Here is a 15,396-nt window from a genome sequence, read left to right on the forward strand (position 1 = left end):
TTGAAAGTTTCCTCTCTGTTCCTGATAGATTGATGGAAGATTCAGATACCATCTCAGTTCTGTTGCTACCTACCTGATGGATCAATGAATGGGGAAAGTTTGTTATCAACTATCTGGTTTGGACTTTTGTCTTCCTGTAGGTACATGTATGTAGGTCTGGTTGTTCTGGAACTATAGGCCTCTGGCAATGCAATCTGCGATAGAAGATGATTGAATGAACTAGGCCTAGCCCTACATTGATCGCTATTCATTTCAACAGCTGCCTGCAGTGAATCAATGAATAGATTTTGCCTTGAATATCACAACAGAGACTTAGTGCATTTGCATCGTCTGATGCTTCTCAAGAATGCCATGTGCAAACGATTTGACCCATCACATTTTTCTTTTGGGAGTCTTGGGAGTTGATTCACATGAATAGAAAACAGTAGCGTATTATCTTTGAAAACACTCACGCTCACCTATTTGGGGAAGGTTTGGATTGGAAGACGAGTCCTCCGTGTTTTGTGTTTCTCCGATGAGTTCGGATAGCCGTTTCAAGGTCTGGGCATTCCTCATGCCGGATCCATCTTGAGGTCTTGCATTCAGAGCCTTTAGGCTGAATCAAGACGATCTTATCATTTGACTGCATTCTTCAATCCTGAATTGGGAGCATTATTGCAACAGCTAAACTTCATTGCATTCTAAGTATTCCCTATTCTTCTACTTGCAGACCAAAAAGCACCAAGAAAATCCTCTGTCAGTCAAATCAAGGGTGCACACCAGCCCGACCTTGTGAGCAACTCGATCGGGTCACGTGCCCACGCTGCGCAGGAGATCAGCCGACTAGAAGCTCTGTGTGAAGCAAGAACCAAGGAACTCAACTATGCCAAGATGCAACTAAAAGCAGGAATCGAAGGATTCGATGCCATGTCCATTATGGTCCAATATCTTACTTCTGAGGTTAGTATTTGGGGAAGGTTGGTAACCAAGGTGTTGGGTTATTAACTTAGCTGAAGACAGAGAGAGTCAATATGCTAATAAAGGCTAGCGCATAATCGTAGCACACAAAAACGCTCGTCACGCTTTGGAGGAGGAATACTCCTTGGAGAAGATCACCTCCAAGTGCTGAGCAAACACTGAAGATAAATAAAGGTAGAAAGGCAGAAACAAAATAATTCACAACAAAAACAGCTAGGGCTTTTCCAGCTATAAGAATTAAGCCGGAACCAACACACCTGACCACCAAGTTGATCATGGGTCTGCTAAGCAAATCAAGGGAATTCCACGAAATCTATCAGAAATAGATTATGTGGCTGTAAACATAATATTTATGTTTGATCCCGATTTCCACCCATAACTCATACAAAATATTAATATGATATGAGTTCTAGCATCGATCTTAGCAAATATTGATGCCATAATTCCAACTATGTCTGGTTGTTACAAGATTATAAGCAGGAAAACAGACCGGTTGGAATTTGTTGTACGAGTATGATGCCTGGCCTGATGGGTTAGTGATTGGAGGAATGATTAGAGCTTGGTGGTCATGGATTCAGAGACCTCAACAAATGTTGATTTTCATCCTCCAGCCAGTGCTTCATCTAGTCGCTAAAATAGCCAAAAAACTGATTCAGGGACGGTCAGGCCGATTTGGTCAGCCAACAAAAACTGTGGGTCGGCTATTGCCTGTGCTGGACAACTCACCGACAATCAGCCAGCTTGTTGCATAACTTAGGTTCCAAGGGGAACACTGATCTTGCCAACAGTCAAATCTGCGACCTAATCTACCCCACAGATGGCTCCAGAAAGTTAGGTTTTGCCCCGACTCAACTCCCCTGAAGCCTGCAGCCAAACTGTGCTCAAGGCCAGAGATGTCTTTAAAGAATAAAATCTGTTGATGGTTGAACCCCTAGACAAATAAAGTTTTAGATGCTATCAACCTAGGGAGGATCCAAGGTGTTCCTTTATGATTATCTCAGCTAGTGTTGATGAGATATGTATACAATGGATAATTATTTCTCAAGGTGGGAACCTGGATCAGGTAGGAAGCCAAGCCAAGCATGGCTAGCTGATTCTGAGGAAACATGCGGAATGATGTTTAGCATGTGCTGTAGCATGGATTCTGAGAAACGTGAAACCAGTACTCTCCAACAACACTGCTGGATTCCAATTTAGCATCCAGGAAATTTGTACTCTGGCCCTGGAGCATCTGCTGCTCTGGTCCGTTCCAGCTCCTTGATGGGAAGAAGGAATTGCAATGAGAAAGGGTTAACCCACAAACTCCTGACTAAGACCTGGCACTCACCATTTATACCATGATGGCATTATTAGCTGTCTTAAATTGTACTGGAGAAAAAAGATTTCATGCATTTGAGTGAATTTATGATACGGATGATGATAGTTTGGTCTGTTTAGATTTCTCCTATAATGTAAACAGGCAGCAATTAGAAAAAGTTAAGAGTGTTTCGGATGCGGGTAAACAACGGCGGTATTCATGAATGATGAGAAGAAGTTGTAGAAGAGCCTTGTAAAACCTGTATGATAACATTGAAGTCATGTGGTGAATCAAAATCTTATTCTCATGCCCCTTTCTCTCCCCTTTCTGAAGCCAGCAGGATGCCACATGTGCTCACCTATGACCCAGGCTGACGTAGGCTACCCCTCGCCCACATTAGGCGGATACCTGAACCGACCAACTTTGTGTAACAGCTCTAAGTCTATACCTCTCTATTTTCAGCTTGATGCCTTCTCAATGCCAGAAATTCGGCTCCGAATGAATGAGATGCAGGAGCGGATGCAGATTCTCACAACCGATATAGGTGAGGAGAGAAATTGTCAGGAATGCACAAATGATAATCAAAAGCTTGTTGAAGTCTCAGACAGATGAAGAAGTTAGAATATTTGTGATTTCGTTTTAGTTAAACGGCACTTCATATCGTCTGATCGCTGTGAGCCTTCAGAAATGGGATGACTCATGTATTTATTTCTCATTACTTGATCATTATAGGCTACCTATCGCACCTCTATGCCACTACATGTGGTGTCAAATGGTCTCCACCAGTGGTTCGAGTTTTAAGCCACCCGATGACCAGCGGTGAAAGTGAGGCTTTCATTCGTAAATCCTCCTGTCTGTACAAAGTCCCCCTGAATTTGGCATATCTTGATTGGCTTTTGCATAAAACCTTGTGCGACGGCAAGTTTTCCTTGCTGCACCATCGCTTGGTGGCCTAGTGAATGGGTGACCGGATGCAACATCAGGAAACTTGGTTCTGAGTGCTGCCCTCTGTGGTGACTGTATTCGAAGCCTTCAAAGAAGGCAGGCCTGTTAACGTATAAGCAAAGGTTATGGCTTGCGTGAGAAAGTTGGAAACAGGATCTCGACAATGGCCTAGGACTAATTTTCTACAGTGTATGATATGCAATCAACAACCCCTTGGCAATATAACTTATCAGGATGAGGAAGAAAAGCTTACTCCCCTGTACAGTTGTGAAAACGTGTAAATGCTAAAAAAAAGTTCCTTCCTGGGTATCAGGTTGATATTCGACCAGTTTTTCGCTCTTATGTTAGTCATCGTTTTGAGAAAAAGTTAATCTGAGTTTATTATATCGGTAAGACTCAAGCTGAGAGTACATTAGTTCGAACTAATTGGTTTAGTCAAGTGATATGGTCTGGACTTTAAACTAAGTTAGAGTTAAAGTGTGATTGGTTTTAGATTTCTTTCTAAACTTTGAATGATCCATCAGAGAAAAAATTGATTGAAGGTTGTAAGTCCAAAAGCAGTTTCAGTGAGATATCCAACTGTAATATGTAAATATGCCTCTCAGTTGGCTTAAAAACAGTCACAGAGGCTTGGTATTTCATGCCTTTGGGAAGGAACTCAACCCACTTCTTCTGTTTTCAGATGATCTAAAAGTTGAGAAGGCCAACTTAGAAACGATGACGCACGATCTGATCCAGTCCAACAAAGAAACTGCCGAAACTCTGAAGGAAGAACACCGAACGACGTTAGACTCCCTCGAGGACCGCCTCGGGGTCAAGCACGAGGAACATATACAACGATGTAAGTGGGAAGCGCAGTGGCACAACAGTTGAGCATCGACCTTGTGTAATGTACACAGTAAGGGCACTGGTCATGTTTTGATTCAGCGCTAAAAGTTCAGTTTAAGGAAGCTCTTGTAACATTCAGTTTCTGTGTACACAGTGTATAGGGTATATACACATGTACAGTGCAGCTGCTTATCAACATGCAAGTCAATAGTGCTGCCATCTAATGGTCATCAGTGGAACTAAACTATTTTGCATTTCTGACAACTTTGCTCTCTTTTTCAGTGCATGACCAACACTCAGAAGAAGTAAAGACATTAAAATCATATCATGAAAAACATGTAAGTATTTGAAGCTTATTAGTGATAGAAATAACTTTTTAGATTAGGGGGCAATGTCATTATTCAGTTTGCAAGCAAAAATTAGGAATGGGGTACCGGTATGTTTGAAGTTCGTATGCTCTTCAAATTGTCAAGTTATTAAAGTAATAATTTTCTATAGATATTATAACAATCATTATATTCTTGCGTTTAACACTTCTGTTAATTTAAAATTTAACACTGTTTGAAATAAATACATGAGTACTTCATTTATTTTTCATTTTTTTCAAGTGACTGGTATAAACAGGTGGTTTGATATATTTTCAAAATAAAAGGTGGTTGCTTCCCAGCCCATGTCCTTTCTGAACTGATATTATCTGAAAAACATGTTGTCATGTGAAATTTGAAATTCCATTCCATTTGGCCGCTAAGAAAAACTTTCTTCACTCCAAGCCAGGAGAGAATGGGTGATATGAATAAAGACTAGCAAATGCTTTTATCTAAAACTCCACGTACATTTACACTAGGCCTTTCTGTACAAAATTGAAGTAAAAGCATTTGCTAGTCTTTTATTCATATCACCCAATGTGTCGGTCAAGCCTGTTTTGAAGTATCAAGCCACCATTGTAGATCAGTACCCTTGAGTAAACTTTGTTCAACCATGCTATGAGGTGTGTTCTCTGTGTTGTGACGTAACCTCGGCCCTCAATCGTTCGCTGAACCAACGTCCCCCTTTTGCAGTTCTCCTCCCTGAAAACCGAGCATGAAGCGTACATGCAAGAACTCGAGCAGACGCATAGCGAAAAGTTATTGCAAACGGGCAGAAAACATGAAGAGCACCTCGAGGGTATGTTGTTGTTTTTGTCCACCAAGGGGCTCTTGAGGCACGATAGTCTGTCGGGTTGAATCTGTTGGGAGTTTTATGCTGTCTTCGAATAAGAAGTCGTCTTTTGCATGAAAAATTTGTAAAGAGCTGTTTTGGTGACTGCGTCACCCTTTTATCAACTCAAATTACCTCTCTACTTATTCAACCCAGTCTGTTGTGCACCAAGTCCCCCTCCCCCCACCTTGTTTGAAGAGGTGTAGGGTGTCTCTATAAAGTGTGTGCTGTTTGATTCCAGTTATCTGAGATAAAGACTGAGAACGAGTCTGCGTCTCAGGAACTTTTGAAAAGGCAGCGCCAACAGTTACGTGAGATTGAGGAGAGGGACGTCAGGCACCTGACGGGTGGGTACTACTTGGCCTCTCTTTCGGTGTACAGGCCCGTCGCTAGCAACCCCGGATCTCCCCTTCAGTAATTGAAAGTCATTTCGGCTTGAAAATTTACCTCTTTCAAGTTCATTGAGTGTTGAAATTTGTACAACCCCCTGACCTCCCTAGCGATTGGCCTGGTGTTCGGTTTATTTGGTCTTGATATTGGGGCTTTTGGATTTGATCATTTGAGCTGCACTTAGATATTGCATGCAGATTTTACATTCTATCTAGCTCAAGTAGATCAATGTTGGGAGCGCAAATGTTAGTGTGGAACCAGTTTATATGTGAGCATGGTTGAAATGAAAGGTTGTTTCTTAGTATTTTTGTGTCCTTTGCATAGAAAAAATCTCATTTATTTTTTAACTAATAATGCAACTGATCCAGTCATCCCTGCTCCTGAGTTTCTGTGAGTGGCGCCTCCCAGATGGAGCCTCATTCTTACACACTGAATTTTAATGAGGCTATTCATGCTTCCATTGTCAGATGTCAAACTGCATAGGCTTTATGCATAATTGAGGGCAAGGAACTCAAATTATGATATTGCGTGATGGACCTTGATTGTCCTGACCAATTAGTGTATGTTCATGTACGATTGTCTTGGCAAGACTACTGAAGAAAGCTGTGCGATCGAATCGTAAAGCAAGGACCAGTTGCCGATACTGGAATTGCTACCAGAATCAACCAATGCAACTTTGAATCATGCACTGCTGCAATCAAATTAGCATGCCACCATGAGTGAATTCTAATGCCATGAATGAATTTTAATCATAGGAATTGCAATTTTATGCCATGTAAAGCTTTTTCAAAGGAAATTTTGATTACTTTCACTTGCATCGAAAAAATCAGATGGTTGTATATGTGTACTTTATAGTCTGCTACACAAAGTTATTGCATTTATAGGCTCTAAAGTGATTATACAATAACAGTTATGCAGATGTGGTCAAATAGCCGCAGTAATCCCTGTCATGTATATGAAAATGTGCCAGTCTCAAATATCCCTATATAGATCAAGTGGCATTTGTTACCGCTAATGGACTAGTAAAATATTCATTGCGATTGTGATGTTAATCAGAATCTCTCTCATGCGATGGACACGAATAAGCCACGGAGACATACGGAAGTCTCCCTTGTGGAGCCTCACTGACTTCTCGTGCTTTTACAGTATCTAATACTGTTATGTGTAGAGGTCATGCATGAATGGGGCGTAGGACATGATAGACTGGGGTAGATATTCTCGGGGATATAGGAATTATTAGTAGTGTGTGGTAATTTCATTGGGATAGCACTGGATAATGAATGATTTAACTGTGGACAAAATGACGACAAATTTTTCGAGGGATTTTGGAAAAGTAGTCCGTCGTGTCAAAGGTAGGCCTGGGGACGTCAAGCGTCTTTGGAAATTACAAGACAGGTCCAACTAAGATTGAGCGGTGGGCGTGTGCTTCAGGTGGTTTATTGCAAAAATATTTGAGATAAGCAGAAACGGCTGTTTCTTTCGATATTATCATCCAGCATATTTCCCTTATATTCCAATGTTTTTTTTTTGCATGGGCTGAGTTTTTTCTGCACGCTGATGTGAATTTGAGACAAACAAATTCTCTCGTGATACTTGGCGTCTCCCTATGACAGCATTGGTTGTGGTCAAACGCACTCCCAAATATGTTTGAACCAAGAATTTTGAATCGCACCCAACCCCCTTGAGTGATGTCTTATTGCCAAGGGGTGATAGGCCTATATATCATGCCATTGTTATTCATTGCCTTGTTTACAGAGAAAGTTTGATATTCAGAACAATTTACATTTCCCATTGTATTTTGATTTCTCTGATTTGGTCAGTGACCTGGAAATGCAATGCCAGAAAACTGATCTATGTTTCCACGAGATTTGACCAGTCTGTGGATGGCCAAAAACCTCGGCTTTCATAACATGTCAGTTGTTTGCATTTTCCCTGAGGGGAAAGAGTCCTGGACATTCCTGTGAGCACCATGTTAATGGTATTGGTCAAATCTTGATAATGCAAATTGTATATTGATGAGCTTATTTCTCTCGTGAATCAGACCAGCCCTGAAATGATCACTGATGCTCAACAATCAAACCTAAATGGCCCATTATCAAAATTCACACTATTTTGAATGCTTTACAGCTTTTCAGTCATTTGATAGTTTTCAAATGATGGTATTTGATTGTGTGAGGTAATATTTGAATGGCTTTCTGAGGCCACCAACATGACCAATGGCAGGGTTCTTTCCATGACTTGGTAGGTGGGTAATTCCGTGCACATTTGTAAAAAGTTCCAGGGCAGCTAGCCCAGAAAAAAATATTTTCAAACATTGTGCATGCTTTGAACATGACTCTCATTTTCTAAGCATTTTTTTGATTGAGAGAAGGTTTGAAGTGGAAAATACACCATTGAGATATTATTTATTTTCTGGCAGACGTCAAATCTGTGTCAGACAAGATATCGTCTGCTGAGAATTGTTTGGTTTGATCTTCTGATGGTATGAAATGCAAAGTCAAACATGACGTCTGCTCTTTTATTCACTTGAATAAGCTTTTTGTCGTCTGCTTTGAGAAAGTGTTTGGTGCTCATTTAATAACTTGGGGGAAATTTAAAGTGTTCTTTCTCAAAAATATTGTACATTATAAAGCGCTATATGTACCAAGGCAAAGTGCAGTGTCGAAAATGTCACATTAAAAAACTTGCTATCCATTTGATGCTGACATTTCACATTCTGCTGATTTCAGAACTCCAGAAACAACACGAGGCCAAACTCTATGAGATTACTCACAGGTTCGAAGACATCAAGGTGACGCTTTCGGTAAGGAACACTTAAGAGCTACATTTTGCACCACAAATGGACAGTTATTGTATACCTTCATTTCTGGGGAAGGGAGGGGGCCTTTGCAGCACCCAGAATCTACATTCAAAGCAAGTTTTAGTCACTGCACAGTTGGTGTGACCCTTCCTTGGGAGAGGGGCAACTGCCCTCAGAAATATCCCTGCATGGACTATTCAATTCCATGGAACTTAGTTTTAAAAAAGGACTTGCTATTTACAGTGAACAGTTAGCCATGTAGCTGTCTTGAGAGGAGAGGAGCGCCTTGCTCAAGGACATGTATATTTCATCAGATTCTCATTATTCATTTTCGATTTCAGGATAAAGTGTACACATTGAAAGCGGAATGTGATGAGCTTCGGAGCCGATCTGCCATGTACGAACAGGCGCTGCAGCGGGATACAGATATCAAAGTTCAGGTACGATTCAGTTTGGTAAAGATTGCTGCCATTTTGAAACTGTCGTCTGCTGAGCTGTGGACTTGGTCGTGTGCCGCTCAAATCAATCTCACAGTTAACACAAACAATGACCTATTGTACGATCCCGGCTGGATCAACCCTTGAGTTATTGTCTGTTGTGTCACACTGGTGATGCCACACAAATGTTCTTCAGGCCTCTCAAGTACATGAACTTTGGCATCCCGACACTTTTGCCTTTCACCAACAACTTCTTGTATTTTGGTGTGGTCATATTCTTCAATGGTCTCTTAATACTGCAAGCGAAGGCCCTCTGACTGAGATTGATTGGCAAGTGATCAGGTCCATATACTACTAGTAAAAAATGGCTTATTATACAGAGTGTAACAAAACAACAGCACTGAACTACAAACTCATACAATGGGCTTTTGCCTAAGACAGCTCTTTCAACAAAACTTTTAAAAGCGAAGTAGTCAGAAATTGGCAGCGTCAGTTTTTTTGTTACACTCAGTACATTGAAGACAAGCTCCTAAAAATCCAACCCTGATGTGGGGCTTCTGGTAGATGCTTCAAGTGGTTATATAATAAGTGTTGTACTTCGATGTTGTTGGATGTGCTTTAGATATCAGATCCATTTTTGTTCACCTATCTAAGTGTTCCACGTAATTTTGACAATTTCTTGCACTAAAGAAACATTTTTTAAGTCATGATGCATCATTTGCAGATGCCGGCATGCAATATTTTTAATCTTTTTGACATTTTTTCTGTGATTTCTTTTTTGAATGCAATACTCTAATGATTTGCAGCCTGATGAAACAGTTCATGATAGACTGCAAAAAATGATAGATGAAAAAGCTCGGGTAAGCGAGTAGAAAATGGATCCCAAGATTCTACTTATCATGCATTTTAGATCTAAATCCTATTCTGCACTATGCCTCTACTAACAACATTTAAAGGGTTAACTCCAACAGCATGGGGTTAAATTGTACATAGTTGGTTCGGTGTTCATGTTGGGATGCATGAGACACTGAAACGAGATAATTCTGCTTTGGTGATAAGAACAAATGCAAAAGGAGATTGTCATCTAACAGAGATACATATATATGCCCATTCCTGATAACCAGTCGAAGCATATATATAGTTCAGCTATGCTCTGACAGACCGGGATACAAGTTTCAAACCCTGCATGACATTTTTTTGCCTGCCGTCAACTAACGTATGCACTTAGAGTTTTTATCGAGTGGACACTTAAAGACACCACCACTACATTTTTCAAAGCCTATGAAATTGCATTGTCAGATTTTTCATGGACTATAACATGCAAAAGCAATTGATGTTGTCAATGCAGTGCATTTTTATTTTGTGTGTCATGTAGATGGGTTGGTTTATTCCATCTTTAAGGTGTCCTTCCATTTTGTTGCATTGTATCCTGAATGTATCTTTCAGCCTCATGCACGTGCTTCTGTAGACACCTCACGCCCTAGATCCGGTAGAACTCCCATCCCAAAGGAATCCTTAGACGAGCGTTACATTATAACGCCCGATTTTATCGGGCGGCGCAAAAGTTATGCTTTAGGGGAATCAGATATGCCCAAGGTGACTGGCCGTAGATTTTCAAGTTTTTTCCCAATTCCTTGTGCCGTCCTTCCCTGGTGTTTTACCTCTCCTGGTTTTATTAGCTCAGCTGAAAAGCTGAGCTATTCATATGAGTAAATGGTAGAATGAGTGTCCGTCTGTCTGTCTGTCTGTCTGTCTGTCTGTCTGTCTGTCTGTCCGTTAAACAGGCACGTTTCAAAACTATGGCGGATAGGCGATAGATTTTCCCTCTGAGGCGTTGAGACCCTTCAGGACTCCTGAATAGACCAAATGTGGGTCCGGCAGGATGAGCGGTTTGGCCACTAGGTGGCATCGAGCGAAATTTTCCAAAAACCTTTCCAGCAGCTGATTTCTCAGTTGGGGATCATGAATCAAATCTAATTTTATAGAGCAAAGCTTTCTCTTTCATTATCAATAGGCGTAGTTCATGAATTTCTCACCAGGTGGTGTTACTGGCGCAATTTAGTGAGCACCCTCCAAGAAGAGCATTTTAAATTTCGCGCGAGTTATCCCACGTCCAATCACACGTGCAGCGAACGTCACGTCTCGAGTCTGCGCAGTTCAGACGTAAGGAGACCATGCTATGGAATAGATCGCATTCTGTCAATTCAGAGGTAAGTTCTCATTAAATTCACAATTTCATAGGCGATAATATTTGGCTGCTTGTGTTATTGCATGTTGATGACATTAGGGAAGGCTTGGATTGTTTATTTGGATGTGATTAATTTGAAATAGTTCGTCGACGATCGTTGAAAAACGATCTGCGAAATGCAGCTTGGTTGGTCTGAGAAACGATGTCAAAGTCCGGCTTTAAATCATGGATTTCTCAACAAATAACTCTTGTCACATAGCAGAACTAATGTGAATAAACAAGACAATAATAAACATCGTTCTGATATCATTGGGTAAGGTTGCCAATGTACATAAACAGTGTAATTGAGGATCGACTCCAGCGATTTGAAATGTCAACAAACAATAAATGCGATAGCTGATACACACTGACACTTGCACACTGTACATAGCACAATGCTTCAAACGGGGCCGATCGATTCATCACTCTTATCACAATGTATTCCCAATCATATCAATGAACTTCCTTGATCATTCGGCCCTAGAGCCTTATCAGTTGTTGTTGGCCTTGTATTTTGATATAAAACTTGGCTAGCTTACCTATTCTATCAAAATTAAAATGTTATCTCCTCATCATGTTTTGCAGGACAGGAATGATCTGCAGCTGCATTTGAACATATTTGGTGACCACATCTCAAAGATGACCAAGAGAGAGGATCGAGCTATGACTTTGCACATCCCATCGACTTCGGTGTTCACCAGTGCAATCATCAGAAGAGCCAGGCAATTCTAGTATTCAAGTATTTCATTCTGTAATACTTACCTCAAAATTTACTAAATAAAGAAAACCACATGTGGCAGTTGGTTAAAAAAATCAAGTCTATCTGTTTAAAGTTTTTACTTGCTATCATTATTATCAACATTTCAATGGTGGCATTCTGCTAAGGTTTGTTAAGAGTTTCACTTGACTTAAGCAGGGTGTACACTAGTAAAATATTAGCAACATTTTACCAACATTTTACCAACATTTTACCAACATTTTACCAACATTTTACCAACATTTTACCAACATTTTTACAACAATTTTGCAACAAGCCCTTCAAGGCCCTGTGTTCACTAACAACAAAATTGCAACAAATTAGCAACATTTTTACAACATGTTGGTAAATTGTTGCAAACTTTTTAGTGGGAACAAAGGGAAATAGGTATTTTGGAGGGAAAATGGATGATTCCAAGGAGAGAAGATGTGTTTTGAGTGCTTCTGCAGCAATTTTAGCTGTCATTGTTGAGAGACGGAAGAGGCGGCGAAATAACCAAAGAGAATATGGACCAGGCCCTGGATCAAAATGAGGGTGGATGATGGGGCATACCACTGCCTGTTAAGGCCGCGTATCCATAGGGTATGCCCTTGTGTAGTGTGGCGTTATGGCGTAACAGCCTTGTGACCTGGCACTATGCCCTGCGTCTCCATTGGATATTCCTTTTTGGTCATGTAGGCCTTTGTAGTCCTCATTTCGCAGCGGTCAATCGCGTTTATCCGCACGCTGTCATTATTTCAGAAGACAATTTCTTATGAATATTGAAAATGAAAATACAAGTAACTTGTATTTTCACTTGCAACATCAAATTGACATGTAAATGTATAAAAAACCTGACTTTTAAGCAACAAATTACAGGTTCGTGCTTGTTATGATAATCATCAGTTTCGGGGTCCCAGAGTAGTTCCCGTTGATGAACCTCTTGAATTAATTTCGCCTCAGAAATTGCTTCCGTGTTGTTCCCTCGCAAAAGAATGGACATGTTCAATCCCAATATGGGCCTATATTCCCAATCCACAGTGCATATATGCCCGCAATGTGACACGGCATAACCTATGGGAAAGATCAATAACACCAACGAAGGTTCATTGTCCGTGTGGCACGCCAGGCGGTAAAAAGGGAATGTTGTGCAGGGCACGGAACAGCCTATGGATACGCAGCCTAAAGGAGTTGCGGCTGACTGACAAGCCGTCATACAAAAACTTCTAGAAAAGGTTTCATCACCCTACGAAGCAAGACACTCACTTGAGAGTTGCTATACCTGCTTCTTGTTCAAGTCACATGAACTCCGGTAGATCACATGACGCAAATCCTATTTCTGATTGGCTGAAGAGTTTGCAACATTTTTACAACATGCAACAAAGAATTGCATTGCATTTAATTTGCAACAATTTTACAACATGTTGTAAGACGCGTTTTGCTCTGTACACACTACGCAACATTTTTGCAACATTTGTTGCAACTGGAAATGTAAAAATGTTGCTAATATTTTACTAGTGTACACAGGCCTTTAGGCAATAATGTTACCCTTTTAGTTAGGGAAACTGGTGCCTTCTGCATTAGGTGGACCCCACTTACTCATCTGTCAGACCGGCCTCACACGTCGGCAGTAGAGTTTAAGGTCCAGTCTGCGAGATTTACCCATTTCTACACAGCCAAAAGCGGGTGATTGGGCTAGTCTCTCCATGTGATTCAATTCGCATGGATTCTTGTGTCCCGGTGCTGAAAGGATCCCTCCACAAGGGCAGACTACATCCGGTGGCACTGAAGTATGGAAGAAAGACAGAAGACGACCAATTTGCGAAAAGGATCATCATCATCATCATCATGGTAACAGCTGAGGATGAATCATGTTGCTGTGTGTAGAATTGATGGTCCAATATAGGTTAGGTTATCTGTTTGCGCACACATTGCAAGGGTGGAGCTTGCTTGAAGTAGATTGCGCCAGTCTACCGTAATTCACTGTTACACATCCAGAAGCTAATATCCTTAGGCTTTGAGTCCTTAGTTTAGTAGAGTTTGACGAGTAATGTAATATATACGAACAACGCAGCAACAACTCAGCTGAGCGCCAGGCCCTTGGGCCTCTTGTCTTATGTTGGTGACAGGTGATAACCGAGGAAATAAGCTCACTTGTCACCTTATTCCAAGGATGATGAAGTTTGTTTATTTATTGGACGTTATCATGTCAGTAGTTTCTACTTCTTCTTATCTAACAAATTTCCTTAGGTGTTGGGCCATGTCTAATTACAGGGATAACAGTATCTACTGGGGAGGGGGCGATATGCTCTGGAGAGGGGGGCAGCACACTACTCTCCGTCCCCAATCTGCATGAAAACAATGTTTTTCATGGACATCTGAGGGTAGTAGGCCCCTGCCAAATGCTTTATACAGCCCTGACTGCAGTGTGATCTACTCGAAGTGACCCAAATGTTAGCCTTGTTCATCCCTGTAGTTGGACTACCTGGTGGAGTCCTCTGGTTCAAAGTGTAGATGCCACGTTGAATAACCCCAAATGTTTTTCATAACCTGCGTGGACATTGCTAACTTGATCTTGGTGATGGTTCTGTTTGCATTTTGCATGTTTTTCTGAGCATATGTGACTAGCTCTGGCTGAAGGGTTCACATGTGCAAAAAGTTGGCGTGCATGATTCCTCACTCTAATATCTTAAATAATGTTCAAGGTGTTAAATAAAGCGTTGTCATATTAGAATGATCAATACTTTTTGTAGCACCCGATAAAAATCATGCCATCATGAACTAGAAGCTTTAGGAATAGGTTTTTCTTTAAAAGAATGGCTCCAAGTTTGGAATTTAACTGAAATTGCATTGGAAACTGTAGACAATGTTGCCTAACTGATCCCCCTCTCCCATTCCAGCTGGCGTTACTTCCATACAGGGACCTACCTCAGGAAATCGAGAGCTTGAAAGCAGTGTTAGACATGAAGAACCAGGAGATCCATGACTTGAGGGCAATTAAGATAGACTATGAAAAACAGGTGAGATAAGGCAGTTTTCTATTTCTGCAGGAGTTTGGGTGAATGAATGAAAGAGTTTCTACATCTGGATTGTATTAAGAGTCATAGTGCATATCTCCATGATTCACACCTGAAAGAATTGGTTTGTCTGTCAGAGGACATGCTTAAGTACCAGCGGTGAACCTCAGTCCTCCTTCGCAGGATGGACATGCACACAGCGCCAATAGATCAGAACGGTGAGAGGTAGTTTTTAATGTGATATGATGAGTAGGTTTCGTATGCGGAGAATCTCTCTCACACACTTGCATTAATCTAATGGTCAGAGCTGTGCATAACACCCCTTGAGGCTAATCTGCTTTTGTCTGTTTTCAGCTTGAGGACCTTCCTCCTGCCAGGGATCGTATCAAGACGTTGGAACAGAAGATTGAGAATCTAGAAGCCATAATAAACATTAAATCAGATTACGAAAAGTAAGTCAGCTATATCCCTTCCTAGGTTCAGATATCTACGTAAAAAGCCTTTTCTTCAAATGCCCATCATCGACTTAGTTGTGTCAGCAACCTGCTTTTAAGTTGTAAGCATT

At 41.0% G+C, this 15,396-nt stretch overlaps 1 protein-coding gene across 12 annotated transcripts in view; it reads left to right on the plus strand.

Moving 5' to 3' along the window:
* The window catches only part of LOC135493525 (CAP-Gly domain-containing linker protein 1-like), a 74,272-nt gene that overhangs the window by 53,489 nt on the left and 5,387 nt on the right, over positions 1–15,396 (plus strand). For 8 of the 12 annotated variants that reach the window (XM_064780903.1, XM_064780907.1, XM_064780908.1 and 5 more), the window contains 12 exons: positions 710–939; positions 2,717–2,798; positions 2,987–3,079; positions 3,882–4,040; positions 4,310–4,365; positions 5,466–5,571; positions 8,344–8,417; positions 8,756–8,854; positions 9,658–9,711; positions 10,298–10,447; positions 14,715–14,834; positions 15,186–15,283. In XM_064780903.1, the coding sequence (XP_064636973.1) occupies positions 710–939; positions 2,717–2,798; positions 2,987–3,079; positions 3,882–4,040; positions 4,310–4,365; positions 5,466–5,571; positions 8,344–8,417; positions 8,756–8,854; positions 9,658–9,711; positions 10,298–10,447; positions 14,715–14,834; positions 15,186–15,283 (1,321 nt within the window). Of the gene's footprint in view, positions 1–709; positions 940–2,716; positions 2,799–2,986; positions 3,080–3,881; positions 4,041–4,309; positions 4,366–5,085; positions 5,192–5,465; positions 5,572–8,343; positions 8,418–8,755; positions 8,855–9,657; positions 9,712–10,297; positions 10,448–14,714; positions 14,835–15,185; positions 15,284–15,396 lie in introns of all 12 variants that reach the window. The other 4 variants (XM_064780911.1, XM_064780905.1, XM_064780913.1 and 1 more) reach the window with 4 other exon arrangements.

Source organism: Lineus longissimus, chromosome 9, assembly GCF_910592395.1.
Source record: "Lineus longissimus chromosome 9, tnLinLong1.2, whole genome shotgun sequence".
In the NCBI taxonomy this organism is placed as follows: Eukaryota; Metazoa; Nemertea; class Pilidiophora; order Heteronemertea; family Lineidae; genus Lineus; species Lineus longissimus.